Source organism: Emys orbicularis, chromosome 11 (assembly GCF_028017835.1).
Source record: "Emys orbicularis isolate rEmyOrb1 chromosome 11, rEmyOrb1.hap1, whole genome shotgun sequence".
In the NCBI taxonomy this organism is placed as follows: Eukaryota; Metazoa; Chordata; order Testudines; family Emydidae; genus Emys; species Emys orbicularis.
The window spans coordinates 67,493,072-67,511,909 of record NC_088693.1 but is presented as its reverse complement, the minus strand read 5'-3'; the positions used below and the strand labels follow the sequence as shown (position 1 = coordinate 67,511,909).

Here is an 18,838-nt window from a genome sequence, read left to right as displayed (position 1 = left end):
CTGTTTCCTCCCCTTTATCTCCTTCAAAGTAAAGAGCTGTTGGCGGAGCCAGGGTGGAGGGCTGAGGGGAGGCTGGGAGCTGCTGGCTTGCCTTTTCCTTGGTGCTGCCTGACAGTGCACCAGGGTGCAGGGGGTGTGAATCCTTCTTCACAGCTCGATACACACACACCTTTCAGGGCCTGATCCCAAGCCCACCGAAGTGAACAGAAAGACTGTTGCTGGAGAGAGCAAGAGAGAGCGAGAAAGGGATGAAAACTAGCCCCCTGCTGCTGATGGCAGAGAGTGGGCTGGGAAGACTGACCTACTTACCCCTTCTCAATGTCATGGTCCCTCAGTCCAGTGCACATTGTGTGGCTAAACTGCCCTGATGCCACTTCTGTGCTTGCTAGTCCGGTGAAAGAGGAGGCAGGTTGGATCCTCCACCACTCGGTCTTGCTGCTGCTATGTTACCGGTAGAGGGGGTGAGGGAGGGTGAGTTGGGGTCTCCCTTCTGCTGATGCTCCATCAGTGGAGATGGGGTAGATGCTGTTGTTTGGCTCACCGGTGGGGTGGGATGAGGTGTCCTTTCCTGCTGCTGTTCCTGGGAAGGTTGTTTTTCCTCTTCCTTCCATCAGTTTTACTCCCAAAAGTTTTTCCTTTGCCTTAGTGTTGGTTTTCTGTCAGACTGGTATGTGAATTTTGAAGCAGAGAGAGTCGGGTGCATGAGACCTCCCTCAGGCAATCCTTGTCCCAGCTCATCATCACGCGGTCTCCACAGGGGCAGCTCGCACTTAACACCAGATTTTAACCAGCATAACTTCATTGGGCTAACTGAAGTCAATGCAGATGCACCAGTTTACATCAGCAGAGAATCTGGCTCCCAGGCTACAGTGGAATTAATTCCTATTAACTCTGGTGAGGGTGGGAGAAGAAAACAGGCCTGGGGTCTTTTAAATGGAAGTCAGTGTTCTCGGAATGACGTAGTGAGAAAGATCCCACCAAGGCTCCAGGTTGAGATTTCTCTTATTTAACTTGCCAGCAAGCGGTTTGGATGAAGGACTAAGTAGCAGGAGATGCAAATGATATGAAGGCAGGAGAGGCTGATGACACTTAAAAGGATGGCAGCATTATACAAGAGTATTTGAAGAGCCCAGGGCAATGGGGAAAAGGCTGGCGTGATGGAACTTGGTGTCAGAGAATGTAAAATCAGGCACCCAGGAAGAACCACTGAGATGGCAAATACAAATTCTGAATGTTTCCTTAATCAAGGAAACACAGGAAGAAAAGGACCCAGGGCAAGAGTAATAACCAGAAATTCAGGGCACAGGGCCAGACCGTTACACCAGTGTAAATCCAGAATAACTCCACTGACGTCCTGATTTACAGCAGTGTAACTGAGAGCAGAATTTGGCCCTCGTGTTAGTCGGTGTCAAAAACAAAACAAAACAAAAACAGAGAGAGTTTTAGGATGAATAAGTAGGGGATTTAATTCCAAACCACAGAAGACAATGGTCCCTCTGTACAGGGTATCTTTTAGGCCAAAATAATATGGGTCCAACCCTGCAAGGTGCTCAGTGCCCTCAGCTGTTACTGATTTCATAGGAGCAGGATCCATCCCTGTGTTGTAATAGGCAGGAACACTCAAGTTAGGGAAGCAACGGGTTAGCGGTTTGCGCTCAAGACTAGGAGCAAGCAGCCATGACACGGACTGACTCTGTGACCTTGTGCAAGTCACTTAACCTCTATGCCTTAGTTTCTCCTTTGCTAAATTGCTGGTTAATGCTGGCGACAAGACATGCAGGGAGGTAGAGAGGATTAGTTAGTGTTTGTACACGTTCTATAAAATGCCAACAAATACATTTAGGAAAAGGTAGAGAGCAGGGTGGCGAGGCTCAATTTTATACTGGAATAACATTCTTATGGGGGAAATCTCCTTGAATTTAACATAGATTATTTTAGGAATAGGTAACTACCTATGTTCCCTGTAAGCTGCATGGCCACACAGCAGCCTATTAAGTGTTGCGCAGGCACTCAGGGAACCCTCCTGGCCAGGACCTGCTGCGGCCGGGGGAGGGGTACCCCTGCCCTGCCCAGACCTGCTGTGGCTGGGGTGCCCCTCCCCCGGCCCAGATCTGCAGCCGGAGGAGGGGTAGGGGGGCCTATCCTGTGGCCCCAACCCAGCCCCGGCCCGGACCCTTCCCCAGCCCCAATCCAGCCCTGGACTTGCCGCGGCAGGGAGAGGCACCTCTCCCCCATACCCAGCACATACCCCATACTGCAGCCGGAGGAGGGGGAGGGGTGCCTATCCTGCACACCAAACCCCTCATCCCCAGCCCTACCCTCGAGCCCACACCCCCAGTCGGAGCCTTCACCCCCCACCCCAACCTTCTGCCTCAGCCCTGAGTCCCTCATCACCGGCCCCACTCCGCAGCCCGCACCCCAACCCTTTTCCCCAGCCCTGAGCCTGCACCCCCAGCTGGAGCCCTCACACCCTTGCACCCCAACCCTCTGCCCCAGCCCTGAGCCCCCTCCCACAGGCCGAACCCCTCGGCCCCACCCCCACCACATGAATTTTGGTACGTGCACCAATATGGAGGTGATGTGTCACACATTACCTCCATATTGGTGCACATAACAAAATTCATCCCGCACATGCGTGGGAAAAATTAGAGGGAATACTGGTAACTACTCCCTGTGCTCATTCAAATCCCTCCTAAAAACTAACTCCAGCCAACTCACCTATGAGCAGTGAGGTGAGGGGGAGGGGAAAAGCAATACAGCCATGGAGGAGGAGGGCATATGCCTCCCTGCCCTGCATGATCATGTGAGGTTTCCCCCTCTGTCTGTGATCCTCACTTTTTGGGTCATGGTGAATTTAGGATCGGGACCCCATTGCAGTAGGTACTGTACCAACTCAGACTAAAAGTCAGCCCGTATCCAAAGATTTTACAATCTAAACAACATTCATCACCCTTGTAAGGCGCCATCTCTCTGTTCTGCGAAGGGCTGTCAGGGGGGAAAGCTCCGTGAGGACCCTCTAGCATAGTTTCTCTCTGATCGTTCTGGCTGTGACAAGCTGGAGTCTCCCCAGCCTCCCTGCAGACACCCGAGGTGAAGGGAGCCCGGTGCCATGAAGGCAGGAGAGCCACATGAAGTTCTTGGGGGCAATCTGGCTCAGCGATAACAGTAATTAATAACGGGCTGGGAGGGAAGGGAGGGATCTAATTCCAACCGCTATTGTGTGAAATCCCTTAGGGAGTCACATAAGGATGTCAGAGAAGGTCTTTTCCGCTCTCAGGGGATGATATTACCTCTGAACACGACAGGAAGGTAAGGAAGGACATGATACCCGAAAAGGTCTTTTTCTCTGAAAGGATTTTGGAATTGTTTGCCTGTGATTTAAGGAACGGACTGGTATTTACCGAACATCCAGCAATAGCCCTGGGTTAACTCACTGTTAGCAAGGTTCACCTGCTAAAATAGAGGACAGAGATCCTGGCTCTGTGGTTCTTGCCTTCATTATAATTCTATGCAGCTGTTTTGGGGCCCGATTCTCCTCTCACTTGCACGGATTTTACACTGGCGTAACTCCCTGGGCTCCCACAGGGTTATCCCTGACTTATGAAATCAGAATCACAGCTTGACACCGTCTCTATTTTAACCAACCGTACTGAAAGCTGTCATTGAATGATTTATTCAATTTTTGGTTTATAAACAATCACTAGGCTAATTATCTACTCGGGCATTACTTTTTAATTAATGTAATTCTGTGTAAAGCACTTTCAGCTATCAACACTCCATCAACCCACACGCCTACACTTTTCAGATCACTCTATTACAGTACCGAAAACCTTCCATGAATTTTTTGCGCTAAATTTTCATATACTTCAGTAGGAGCTGTGCTCACAGGCTGATGGCAGGATCAGTCCCTCTGACGTTATCTCCCGATCGAGACTTTGTTGTATTTTCAGACTAGTATATTTCAAAAGCACTCAGCTCTGGCCTCACTCTGCTTCCCCTGGGGCGCTGTACCATTGATTTCAGTGAGAGCAGAGATATGCCCACTGCTAAGTGTTTTTGAAATACCCCACCCATAGTATTTAAAATGACTAAATTACTAATCATGTATTTACAGTAGGTAAAGCTGTATATTTACAACTCTCTTTATGAATAATGAGATTTCAGCCTTATGGTCAAAGGAACTGAAACATTTTTATAAGACTCATAAAAAAATGATTAAAAATAAAGAGCCAGATCTAGGCACAGAAGGGGAACCTCCGCTCCTGGAGAGGGGATCAGCTCTTTGTGCCATGGACTCCCCCACTTCAAGGCCTTCATGGAAGGCACTTAGTGGGTGAGAGGTGAGGGAGGCTGAGCAGGCCAGGGGACACATGGACGATACCCTATCTGATCCTACACAGTTTAATCAGGAATGAAAATACAGCCTATGGCTAGGTTAGCTTTTCCATGTAGCCTTCTCTCTGGAGTGCCTGGGAACATCTGCATGCTAGGTGTTCTTCCCTGGATATATCCCTAGCAGCATGGTTCCTGTGGAGATGAGGGTGTTGCTAGGGCCAGAGCAAGTGCATGCGTAACGCCGACAGACCATCGGCGGGTGGGATCGAACAGGGGGATTCTGGAGCTTAGTGCATGAGCCTCTACCATATGAGCTAAAAGCCAACTGGCTGTTAGTTAAGGCTGTAGAGCAGACTCATTTTATCTCTCTCTGTAAGTGGTCGCGGTGCCACTAAATGGGACAGAACACCACACCCAGAAGGTGTGTGGGTTACCCAGGGGCACAAGGCTTCTCTGAGCAGATACTTTGTCATCCAGCAGTCCCCCGGGGCTCCCCCAGCTTTGGAAGCAGACCCAGCGGCTTACTGAATGGAGTGGATGTCTCGAGTTGGGCACCCACAGGTCGAGGCATACAAAATGAATGAACACTTCTGAAAATGCGGCCACGGCTTTTAGTGATACTAGTGATGGCCACATGTTCATTCCTGGGTCTTATTTAGTGGGGAAAACCCAAACTCATGGGCATAAGATTACAGACCAATATTCTCCTATCTTCTGCCACAAGGAGGAAGGATGGGCTTTTGGTTAAGGCACTGGACTGGAACTCAGGGGATATGGGTTTGATTCCTAGTGCTGCCACAGACTGTCTCTGTAACCTCGGGCAAGTCAGCTGGGGAGACTGACATAGGCCAAGTAGGCCCAACTCCCATTTAAAACCCATGGGACTTGGCTACCTAACTCCCATCTGCACATTCCTTTAAAAACGTCCCCCTATGGGTATCTGCACCTCAGCTCCCCATCTGTCAATAGGGATGATAATGTTGCTTTTTTCAGTCATATCTATTTATATGGTGAGCTCTTTGGGGCAGGAGCTGTCTTTTATGTGTATATAAAGTGCCTGGCACAACGGGGCCCTGAACTCAGCTGGGGCCTGTAGATGCTATTGTAATACAAATAAATAACAGCAACATGAAGTCACTGGAATTATTCCACATTTACACCCATCTAACTGAGAGCAGCACACACCCCGTTTACTGTTAGATTTGGTAACAGAATTATATTACAATACTGTACTAGTGCATAATGTAATATACATTATATATGTATATACATTATGCACTAGTACAGTATTGCACTATGCACTAGTACAGTATAATGCATTATATATATAATGTATATTACATTATGCACTAGTACAGTATTGTAATATAATTCGGTTACCAAATCTAACAGTAAACGGGGTGTATGCTGCTCTCAGTTAGTGTGTGTATATATATATATATATATATATATATATATATATATATACACACACACACACACACCATCGGTACCTAAAAACACAGCACACTTTTAAAGTAGGTATTATTATAGTTCAGAATATGACATGCCATTCTACTTTATGTATTTTTTGTATAAACTATGACAGAAATACAGTAAGTCAGTAATTTCAGATACCTTTGCATAGACATTGTCACTGTAATTTTGCCAGGAGAGAGATAATAAATCATACTTTTCCATTTGACTGACGTTCTGTTTCCTCTATCTGATTTCAATGGCGGTGTGCTATCTTGCAAGCTAGCATTGTTCACGGCTCCTTTTATTAAAGGATAGGCACGTTATTGAAATGTCTTTTGTACTATGATTTTCTAGCAGCACGTGAAATTGCTGAACATATAAGAAAAAGGTCTCATTTGTTCAAGTTGTAATGCAAAATCACTGCTGAATGCATCTCAGAAGGAAAAAAATTATTAAGATTGAGGCCCTGTGCTGACCTTGTTAGTAATCAGTTTCTTGCAATTTACAAACAGGTATCTGAAAATTACTAGTGACTTGGATCACTGGTCAGCACACTGCCAAAAGGTTTTAATAATGTTTGCTCTTGCTATTATTAGCCTCCCTTGATTTGAGTGCTTTCCAAGGCTCACCATGAAACTGAACATTCATCCTATTAAAGAAGGAGGCAAACTCTGTATGGAAAATTCATTGCCAGCCTAATGAAGCTTCTTGAATTTAAGATGTCATATTTCTGTTCTTTTGTGACGCTTTAAAATAGAGAACCCTCGTCAAAGCGGCAACTGGACTATTAGATTTACTTGGGAAAGGCTGAGTTTGAGGAGGAATGATGATTGCTTTTCAAATTAAACATGCCGTGAATATTTTCCTCTCTCATCCACGCTACACATCTCTATCACACAGCCGGCACGTGAAAGGAGTGCAGAAATCCAGGGCCGCCCAGAGGGCGGGGCAAGTGGGGCAATTTGTCCCAGGTCCCGCAGGGGCCCCCACGAGAATATAGTATTCTATAGTATTGCAACTTTTTTTTATGGAAGGGGCCCCCGAAATTGCTTTTGCCCCAGGCCCCCTGAATCCTCTGGGCAGCCCTGCAGAAATCCCCTTGAAATCAATGGGAATTTTGTGCAGTGAAGGAGCTTGGAATGTGCAATAGAAATCCCCACTGCAGTTAACAGATCTGAGAAGTCTGACCTAAGAATTTTAAATACAATGCAGACATTGATTAAACAAACTATAGTACTAGTGACAGGTGGTTTGTATATCAGTTTTGGGATTCAGGTTGGTATAACAATATCATACAATTGGTAACAGTCTGCTAAAGTTCCAAAATGTGCATTTAATTAACATTTAATAAGGCTGTACTTATTGTATTTTGTAATGGTTAGAGAAGGGATCGTGGTGTCACTACATCTGAATTCTGTTTCTGGCAGTCACTGTGGGGAAAAAAAATCACTTAACTCTCTGTGCCTCATCTTACCCCAAGATAGAATGGACATTATTAATTATTATCATCATCACAGAGCATAGTACATAATTATAGACCAGGATCCCATGGTGCTAGGCACTGTACAAACACAGAACAAAAAGACCTTAATACTTGTCAAGTCCCCCGGGGTGTCATGAGGATACCTGAATAACGTGTGCTGTGCACTGACACACTTTGATAAAAGGTACTACCTATCTTCCAAAATACTATGAGTACATTTGCATTAACAAAACATTTTTAAAAAGAATGAACAATGGAACAGATGTTACTATTCCCAAGTAAATGTTCCCCAAATAAATGAATAATTAGTGTTTTATAAAGCTATACTTAATACAGTTACTACTACTAATTATCTGGATTACCACCCAAAAGGTCCCAATCAGGATTTTGACTCCACTGGACAAGGGACTGCACCGGAAAACATGAATTCTGGCCTGCTATGTTGAACCCAAGCCAACAGAGCACAGCGGTGTACCCATGCATAGTCAACTAGAGGATCAGGGACAAATTTCAGACATGTCACAAGTGAATTTAAGAAGAGATGGGGGAAGTTGAGGTGGGAGGATGAGGCTGATAGTAAAACACCATGTGTGAAATCCTGGTTCCATTAACATTAGTGGGAGTTTGGCCATTGATTTCAGTGATGCCAGGTTTTCACATCCTGTGTTAATTCAGTCATGTGCATATCCTGATGGTATGGAAGATCCCACAGTGGTAATGGATTATTTTCACTCTCTTTTTTTCACCCCTTGGTCATGCTTAGTCTAGATAATATTTAGTCCTGCTTTGAGTGCAGGGGACTGGACTAGATGACCTCTCGAGGTCCCTTCCAGACCTACAATCCTATGATTCTAGGCTCAGTACAAATTATGAATGTTTACTGGCTACTTAGGGATTCTTTTGGGGGATGGGTTTGAGACAATGAGACTGAAGGAAGTGGTGAGGGATATGAGAGTGGGTGAAGTTATACGGGGTGGCAGAGAACATAGGAGAGGAACAAGGAGATAAGAAATGCTGGGCTGTGGACAGGTATCAGAAGAAGATGGATAGATAAGGATCAGGAGGATGAGTGGAGGTGATATGGCAAGGAAGGGAAAGGGTATCAGTAAGAACATGTTAAACAAAGCAGGTAGCTGTAAGAGTCAGTCAGTGGCTGGTAGAGTCTGAGATCCTGTGGTTGGTGGAGAATGGCTGAGTTGGAACAAGAGACTGAGGTAGCTCACCCTGCAGCACACAAGGAGTGTCTGTACTGAGGAGTGGGGAGAGCTGCCCCAAATCCCTGGAGTTCTGGTCCTAATGAGTCTGGAGAAGCAAGCCACTGTGCTGGGTAGGAAGGCTTGCCAACCCTCTGAGCAGCTCCTAGGCTCAGAGCATTGGTGGTGAGCTGGTGCCGTAGGAGACATGAATACAAGGTGGGAAGACCCTGCCATTGGAGTCTGTGTGGGTAATATCTGTGTGGGAAGGTGGGGGATCACATAGTAGGACAGTAGGTCTCTGGGCCCCAGTGTTCCTGGAGCAGATCCTCCATTGATATGGAGATGGAAGGAAGGAACCAAGACCTACTCACTTCTCTTCCTCCTGGTTGCCTCGCCTTAGTATTAACTGATTATTGCACCATATTGGCTGACAGTATATTGTGGATGGATCATTTATCCCCCAGCAATGAATGCTCCTTAACAGTATTTTTATGTGTTGATATATACACACAGAGAAGAGCGCTCTGGTGATCAGTCTGTGTCTTCCTATCCTGAGTGATGAAAGAATCATGGGTTGCACAAAAGCTGTTATGGACACACAATGGACTCTTCAAAGTAAAAACCTAATAACCTCAAGAATGCTCCTACCTATGGTTATCATAAGTCATGCTATAAACAAGTATTTTAAATGGGGGGGAGGAGTTATGACTTCTTTTATTCTGTAAATTATGTATTAGAATAAAAAATCACCAAGCACATAGAAAAGCTGCTGTCTGATTTTCTCATGACTCCTTCATATTTGCCTAATTAACACTAAGAGTCATCTGACACATCGTCTCATTAAATCTACAGAAGTGCATATGTGGGAATGCTAATTTAAAACACTAAGTGCATTTATGACAACCTGAGGCTGTTTCCCTGTTGTGGTTGGGTTCCCCCCTGCACCCCATCAAGTGAGAAATGGGAGAGCTCCTGGTCTGTTAGAAGAGTTTTCTAGGTTAGCACTGAATGGCACGGGTCTTGGATATTTGTAATTGAAACCGAAGCCACTGCTGACGTGTGGAGAAGAAAGAAGGCTATCTGATCACATGGGTGTGGGGGAACAGAAGGCCACCACATGACCACACAAGAGGAAAGAGGGTGAACTCTGTATTATCTGTTCCCATGAAGAACGTCTCCACCCTTTTGTTACTGCCACCTCCTGACTGCATGGGTGGAGGGAGAGAAAGGAAAAACCAACCTCAGCCTGTCATTCTAACATTTGACCTTGGGGAGCAGGGGAAAGAGTGGAAGAAGGCTGTAGAGGCAGCAGCTGTCAGAAAGCGGCTAAGCAGATGGGAAGAGAATGAAAAATGAAGGAAGGAGAAAGAAAGAAGGGATAGAGCTCTGCCCTCTTCCCTGAACCCCACTAGAGGTGGTGGGAATTCTGCCTTTTGGGACTAATGCAGAAGGCCAAGGAAGGCATTTTGGGATCTCAGACTGGGAGAGGAGGGTTTGTTCCTGCAGTAGTGAGGTAAGCTGAGCTAAGACTGGCTCCTCTCAAAAGCCATGGCCTGGTCCTGCCTCCCTTTTCCCCTGCACATTGTTCCCTCAAAGCCAGCTCAAACCCCTGGAAACTGGTCAGTTTTGTGGCTATTAAGGCCCAGATTTTCAAGGTATTTTGGCATTGTTGTATTCACTGTTGTAATGCCCCACTGATTTAGCAGCCTAAATCCCACTGACAGTCGATATAGACTTCTATGTACCTAAATCACTTTTGAAAATGAGATTCAGGCTCCTAAACCAGTCAGGTATTACGATACTGAGTGCAGCAACACCTAAATACCTTTACAACTCTGCGCCTAAATGCCTGGCAAGAAGATCCTGGGTACTGCCACCATCTTCAGAGCACTCACTGCCTCCCGACCACTCCTTCCGGATGGAATCCCCAACCCTTGCCTGAAGTTCAATGAAAATTGTGTAAGGTTCACATCAGGGCCAGGAGGTCTTCATGGTTTTCTTAAAAGTGATTTGGCCTTTCTATAACATTGTGACCCTAGGCACCCTGTATTCACACCCTACACACTACTGCAATGGTATCAGTGCAAAATATGCCTTGTGAGGTACCATATGAAAGATAATAACATGCTGGTTATCAATATAACTGTAAAACACATGTGTTAACTTTATATGTGAAACTATGAATTCTCTCTGTATGATGTTTAAGACAAGATAGCCTAGCCTAGATAAAGGTGACAAAGGGCTGGTCTACACTAGGGGGAGGGATCGATCTAAGATACGCAACTTCAGCTACGTGAATAGCGTAGCTGAAGTCGAAGTATCTTAGATCGATTTACCTCGGGTCCTCACGGCACGGACGGCCTCCCCTGTCGACTCCGCTACCGCCTCTCGCTCTGGTGGAGTTCCGGAGTCGACAGGGAGCGCGTTCGGGGATCGATTTATCGTGTCTAGACGAGACGTGATAAATCGATCCCCAATAGATCGATTACTACCTGCCGATCCGGCAGGTAGTGAAGACATACCCAAACTGCTCTTTCCTAGACACAGCAATATGGGCTTACCTCAATTTACATGTTAGCTGTAAACACAGCTATTGAGTTAAACCAGCCAGGGTTATCCTGTTCCTGAACCTGAGAGACAGAGAATTAACATGGTTCCTGTACTGGACATGGGAGTCTGAGTTTTCCAGGATGCCTTCCTTGTGAAACAAAGACATCCCTTTGGGAAATATAAGGAACATAGAGAGTCTCTATCTTTATTCTTCACTTTAAGAGACAAAGAAACCAAGTGCTTTGATCTTTGCGATGGGTCCTGGACGGGTCAGCCAGGAAAAGGCTGGAAAGGAGACTGTGGGTGAGAGGCACCATCTTGAACGAAGACTGTATCTTGCTAGACTAAGTTTGAGACTTTTAGATGAGTGTTTTTGCTTTTAATTGCTTGTAACCATCTCTACCTTTATCTCTCTTACTTGGTATCCTTTAATCCTTTCTCCTTTGTCAATAAACTTGTTTTGCTTTTACTCAGAAAGGGAAGGGTGTATTTACCCCAGTTACATTACTAAGCAGTGATGTACTGACTCTTTAAAAGAGCAGTGAACTTAATATCTTCTGTAAATGCACAGTGGCAGGGGCTGTGCATTGCAGAGAAACATCTCAGAGGAACTCCAGGGCTGGAGTTCATTGATTGTTTCCTGCTAGGTGAGGTTTGGGCCAGGAGAGCCTTGATGAGTTTGCTGGTGAGGAAGACAGACTGATGTGGCAGGGAGCTGACACCAAGTCTAATCATCAGCAAAACTCTCTCTTGCTGAGGCTGAGAGGTAACACAGTGGCCCACAGCTCTTCTTCTCCCCAGAGTGTGTGTCGAACACATAAGGGGCTTTATAAAGTATACAAACTACTTTTGAAGCTAGATTTGCATCTGAATTTCAGCTTAGCCTTCCGTTTAGGCCTGCAAATATCAACATTTGAACAGCTAGTGAGTAGCTGGTACAAATTAGGTGGCTGGCTGTCCAAATGCTTATATTTGTGCATAGTTTATTATGGGTGCACAAAAATTATAGGCACTACTTGTGCCCACAACATGGAAGTCAGATTTTGGAAAATGTGAGTCTTAGTAACTAAGCAATTCGCACCAGGTACCCCTTTTTGCCCCCAAAACTAGTCAAATGCCTCTGTACTCACTAAAAGCAACAGATTAAGAAAAAAATGGATTTTCTATGGCAAGCCAAGGAGGAGCTACAGTGAGCTAAAAATAAGTTAGGAAAATGACCCAAAACTGAAGCCTTTCAAGTGTTGACCCATTGCACTGTCCAAAATGTCTTCTTCAACTTGCCCCAAACTTTCCAGACAAAAAAATCTGTGAGTGTTTGTGTGCACACGCAGATGCAAAAAATCAATCTAATATCAACCTTAACTATGTATTGACCAGCATATCTCTACAAAATAAGATGTTGGAACCTAGATATTGACAAATATAAACAGTAATCAAACAGTTATTCTGACAGGTGAAAGGGTTAAACTGTATGAGTCTATTCCAATGACAAGCAGTCTGTTTCTAAACAGACTTAAGAAAGTCTCTCATCTCTGGCACAGCTTGACTTCACTATAAGTGGAAGTGCGCTGGGAAAGGCTGGAGACCTTCTACATGCCACAAGACAAAGAAGAGCAAGGCTTGGAGCCGGCAGAACATAGGAACTCCTCAGAATTTCTACTATGGAGATAATGGAGGAAATCCTGCCTCCAATGGGAAAACTGCATTTCACTTCAGTGCAGTCAGGATGTCACTCAATAATACCAGCAGATTCCTGGCCCCAGGGGTTCTCTCTCTGATGGAATTTACAAGATCTTAGTTATTGGCCATGGGACTATCTTTCAGCTCCCCAAGTTTTTCTGTATCTATGGGATTGTGCTGCACTGTAAACAGAGTTTAATTCCATAGAAATACCTTGAGGAAGAACGTAACTTTGCTATTTCAATATAGTTGGAGTTTCACCATAAGCAAGCTTCTTGTAAGGGCCAGTATATCCCCGCTCACTTTCTCGGGAGCAGAGATGAGTGAATAATTGATTTTTCAGTTCAGTGGCTCAAATTGTGAAGTTTCAGTGCCCCTGAAAATGTATCTTTTTATGAATTTGTTATTTGCAGAAAAAAAATCACTCTGCTCTACTCAGGAGCCCAGCTTTGAGGAAGAGAAGGCTTGATTGTGATTTAAATTGATTCAGGAGTATCTCCACTGAAGTCCTGCGTTGAGGATTATTTGATGCGGGGCATTCCACAATCGGATATGCTTTCCCTTAGTCATTAGGTGGTTATTATGATCGTGGAACTCCTCTGTCTACTGATCAGTCTCCAGCTAAAAAATTAGCATTAAGTTCAGGTGGGGGTTAAGTTTAAGCACAATAAATAGGGAATCAAATACATCTTATTCATTATAACGGAAGTTTTGCGGCTCAATCTCAGTGCATAACAGTGAAAACATACTCCTAGTTTATCAGTGGTAACGTTCTCATTCATTGTTTCTCTGAGTATAAAGGTAAAATGTGACCATTAGTTCCATGACAACTTTTTTTTTTCTTGCTCTAGGACCTCTCCTGAAAAGGTCTTACATTATTTTAGCATGTGTACTCAACCTTGATCCAGGAATTACACCAGGCCACTTATTTTTGAAGGAGTCACCCAAAGATGGTAACGTTCCATCTTCAAGGATCAGAGAATGATGCCTGGTATAGTAAATTGGACTAATTTTTCTTAGGCTACCAACATTCCAATATGTCTTTACAGGTCACACCATCAACAGCCTCATGTCATATTCTTCTGCAAAGCAAAGGACACACTGTTCATGAGTCTGTCAAGGATATGTGTCTAATGCACTATGGCAGCTTATGCAGCTACTAGGCTGCTTCTAGCGGCTGGACTTCACTATGGGGAGATCAACGCAATCAATGCAGCAGGGATCAATTTAATGGATCTAATGAAGACCCACTAAATCAACGGCAGAGTGTTCTCCGGTCGACCCCAATACTCCAGCTCTCCGAGAGGAGTAAGGGAAGTTGACCAGAAAATGTCTCCCGTCGACACAGCACAGTGAAGACACCGGGGTAAGCTGACCTAAGTTACGTAGCTGGAGTAGCGTAACTTAGGTCGACTTACCCCGATAGTGAAGACAAGCCCTATTCTGACTAATGCAAGTTATGGGTGGATGGGAAATCCCCCATGAAAGAAAAACTAAACAATATACTATTTACTACAGGAAACAACAGCAAGAGAAGATACTATCTGGATATAAAGAAGTTCTATCTTGTGTTACTGAAATGCTGGAAAATACAAAGACTGAGGTGAAAGTATTTTCACTGCCAGAGAAGAAAAGAAACTGCCAAGTATATAGAGGGATAAGGCTTATACCCATGAAGAGTTAAAGGTTGCGCTTCAAAGCAAGTCTTCATTATTGAGCTATGAATCTGGAGGCCACATGTTCTAAATTCATATGTTGGGTATAGATGCTACTGCAACAGAAATATGCATTTTCCTTAGCTTAATGGAAAACCTGTAATCTAATTTATTAAAATCACAAACATATGTTGTGTTAATGGTAAAGATTTTTAGAAAATATGTTTTGGTCTTACATTTAAGGTTTCTTTCAAAAGGACTTTCACCCCAACATTCCCAATGGGAACTTGATAGTTACGATAAATTATTTAGCCATATACTTCCCTTTATTTTAAAGTCACCTGCATGGAAATTTAGCTACTAGTGAGCTTGATTATCACTATTTAACCAGACATAGCAAGTCCAAATGCTAACAACAGTTACATATTTTGATGTACTTGTGAATATTAATTCTCCGAGCACGATACCGGCATTTTTTGTTGTACACATTTGGGTTGGGATTTTTGAAAAGTGCTCAGCATTGGCTTACCTCTGCTCCCACTGGAATCAATGGGAGTTTTATCATTAACTTCAGTGGGAGCAGAGATAGGCCAATACCGAGTGCCTTTGAAAGTCCGACCACTAAAGTTCATATAACATGTTAGTATTGAATAAATACTAAGATAGCTCATACCTTAAATTCCTCCAAGATTTTGTAATTTTTCCCATGATATTCACAAAAGTTTTTCACTTCTTTGCACTCTGGGCAGCATCCATTGTGTTCCACTTTAGTACACTTTGGGTGGATTTTAGGGCATTCTGGTTGATCACAAACAGGTCCATCCTCAGTACAGACACAAGGACAGTTGGAATGCCCTGGGAAAAAACGTTCTCCCAGTTTGTATACAAAGCCACTGTCATCCACACAGCCTTTCCCTCGATAGTCATCAAAGATCAGATTGTCATTACTTGAAGTCTGGTCGCCTTCATCAGCAGGGTAGTCTTCATGATTGATGGCAGCTGGGGTGACCAACCCAAGTATTAGCAACAGAAGTATGCAGGCTTCATGAATAGGACAAGCCATCCCCCTCCTCAACTTCTGCATACGGTCCTAATCTCAGATAGAAACAGCTGCTTCCATAGGGACACCAGAGGGGTGGTCTGAAAACAAATATTTAAAATGAGAATAACCTGAAATATTAACAAAAACAGACGTCTGAAGACCATGCTTTCAACCTGTATCTGGAGATACAGTGCTTTCAAAACAAAACAAGCCTCCTATCCTCAATTATTCCTAAGGAGAACAAAGCATACTAAATATGTACATTAAAACTAGCAATTGCATATATATAGAGCTATATATACACACGTACATGTGCATGCATACACCGTCCCATATGAAATCTCCACTCAAATGCTGACTTACATTGATGATTAATGTTTGCTTTTACCTATTTGTACAATTGGGTCATCTGACACACAAAGAAGTGGAATGATTGCCTGCAATCGCATAGTGAGTGGGTAATTCACTGGGACTGAACGCAGGATCGGAACTGTTCCTTTCCTTTTGCTGTAACCAATACCCCTTCTCAGCTACAATACACAGCTCAGTTTCTTAAAATCAAGAGAATAGAGAATCAGGAGACGCCTTAGCAGAAAAAACAAAAGGTAAAACAATAATAGTATGAGCTCTGGTCAGATTTGAGCTTCAAAAACAAAAGACAATCCTGTATTTTATTTAGACTTAGAGAGATGGAATGTAACAGTGTTTTACAAGTGGCATTTTTGCAGAGAAAGGTAAAGAGGTTGGGCTGAGAACATCTGTCAAGTCTGTAGTTTTTTTTCCTATAGTCCAATGTCCTTATTCAGTATTTCTAGACACTGACTTTTTTCCGGGAAGCAGTATTCAGATTTGTATTAATTTCCAGGTAGGAGTTTATATATCAGTATTTTAAAATGTCTGGCAAGCGCACAGAATTATCGTAATATATTTGTCTCATTAGGTTAGTGACAGTCTTCATTCTAAAACTTAATATGCCATCGCAGCTACGTACAACACCCAGTCCATTTGGCAATGGAGAGTAATACTTAAATGGCCAAGGTGATGATTGACTGATCTGAAAAGGGAGGAAAGCCTGGCCCTGGCCCAGGAAGAATTAGGCAAAAAAGAAAGACTCAGCACATATTTTCCTGTTACATTATTGTCTGTGTTGTGTGTCACATCCCTGTCACCAATGCACACTTTCTCAATCCTTTTCTAAATGCCATTCGGATGCCAGTGTAATGCCAGCAGAAAAATAGTCTCTCAACTGTTTTCGGATAACTGGGCAGGGAATGGCTGTCCTATAGTGAAAAGTATTTGTAGGAAACTTTTTATGAACTGAAAAATATTAGCTTTATGTATATTAATAGTGAGGTATGCAGTTTCTGCTAATAGCATACACACAAATAAATTAATATAGGTATGTGTATTTACACACACACACACACACATCTGTAGAAATGCCCACATACTCATATGGATACCTATTTCCTCTTCCCTCAAAAGAAACATTTCCTGTATATTCAGATTTTTCATGATTATTGATGTTAAATGATTATATTAATAAAATCCGTCAAAAAGAATGAATCAGGAGAAAGCTATAACCTCACAAGAGAGGCTAAAGGATCCTGCTAAAAAAGGCAGTTTTTCTAAAGCTACTATAGAGGGAGACACCGGATATTACACAAGCTTTGTCAAAATCATAAGATATCCTCTTAATTGAAGTTCTCGATATGTTTTTATCACAAGGGCAAGGTACTGTAGTACTGCCAGCAATAGCTGTTATAACATGCTGGGTTTTTTTTTTAAAGTGTGATGCGCACAGATAAGTCTGCATCATAGAACTGGGGAGTAAAGAGTTTTGCCCACCTAGAAGCCACAGGTAGGTATCAATTTTCAAAGCTCAGGTAAGTGGAGATTTAAGGGGGGGGGGAACAGCCATCAGGAAAGTAATTGATATATGAGGTAATGTGAAACGATCCAACCAGCCCACTAAACCCATCCACGTTTGATGGCCAGGCACTAAAAAGGAAAGGATTACATATAAATCAATGCTGGTTGGGTACAGCCTGGGCTCATCTTAGATCCTTCACAGCAATTTCAAAGCCCCAGTCTAAGGAATGGGAGGGAAACGGACCCGACTGCAGCTCCTTTCTGGGGAAGGGTTTCGCCGAGTAAACAAACCCGGCTCCGCTACGAATTAGTTGAACAGTTCAACTTTTTCATCCTTTCTCGTGACCGGCTAACTCCGGGAGCAAGTGCAGCTCTCCCCCCGGGAATCACGTCTACTCACCTGGCAGGCTCGGGGTGTACCGCTGCCGGGGGTCACAGCCCAACCTGGACTAACAGGTCAGCGCTGTGTTAGTGAACGCGGCTCCTCTGCCGAGTCCCGGGCAATCCCTTCCCATCTCGCAGCGGCGGCGGCGGCAGCCCCCGCGGCAGGGCAGGGGAAGGACGCTTCCGCCCGGTGTTCAGCATTCAAAGCAAGCAGCAGCTCCGGAGGCGAGGCTGCCTCGTCTCCAGCATCGCGTCCCACTTGCTCCGGATCTCCGCGGGTCTCCGGCTGCTCCGTTCCCCTCCCCGCGCACTCCGCAGCGGGGCTGACTTACGCGGAGCAGCCCGGGCGCAGCAGCCGCCGCCGGCTGGGGGAGCTCAGAGCCAGCCCCGGCTGAAAGGCAGCCGGCACCATCCCCCCGACGCTGCTTCCAGCGGGAGCAACTTTCCCCGGGCTTCAGCCCCGCAGCCGCGTGGCCGGGCGCATGGTGCCCGCCGCCGGGGTCCCTGCAGCGCTCCGCATCGTGCGCCGGGCGGGCTAAGAGCCCTGCCTGGGACGGGCCATTCCGCGGGGGCCAGGCGAAGCGGCAGAGCCGTGACTACACCCACACGTCAGGAGCTCGCACCGGCAGCGGGCAGCCACCCCCCGCCCCTTCCCCGACCCCGATCTGCTCACTCCGGAGCCGCTCCCCCGATCACACCGCAGGGCTGAGGGCCAGCGCTGGGCTGTCAGCTCCCTGCAGCCACTGGAAGAGGAGGAGGCAGAGCTGAGCGGCCAGGCGCCTCTCGCCAACTCCCCTCCTCGCCCCGCCGGCATTCAACCCGGTCGCTGCAGGAAAGAGAGAGAAACAGCCCCACGTTGCTGCATTATTCAAACTTCGGAGCGGATCGCAGGCTAGGATGGGGGGGTGGGGGAGGTGTGTGTGTGTGTGTGTGTGTGTCGGGGGAGGGGGGGGGGTAGCTGAGCTCTTGTGGCTCTCGCTGTGTTACAGTCAAAACCGGCCTCCTTGCAATTCGTCTGGGCTGGCATTAGGCGTCATTGTAAAGCTACTTCTCCAGCAGCCCCCAAAGGCGAGGTTCAGAAAGACACGCTTCCGCACAAAGAGAAATGCGGGACTTTATTTGGATCAAAGGCAGAGTTCGAGTCATTTCACCGTTTCACTCAATGACCGCTCCCTGCAAACAA

General features: G+C 45.2%; 1 protein-coding gene across 1 annotated transcript in view; it reads right to left on the bottom strand.

Annotated features, from left to right (window-relative positions):
- VWC2L (von Willebrand factor C domain containing 2 like) overlaps positions 1–15,441 on the bottom strand; it is a 97,449-nt gene extending 82,008 nt beyond the window's left edge. The window contains exon 1 of the mRNA XM_065412871.1: positions 15,031–15,441. Coding sequence (XP_065268943.1) covers positions 15,031–15,441 — 411 coding nt within the window. The remainder of the gene's footprint in view (positions 1–15,030) is intronic.
- Positions 15,442–18,838: the final 3,397 nt, after the last annotated feature.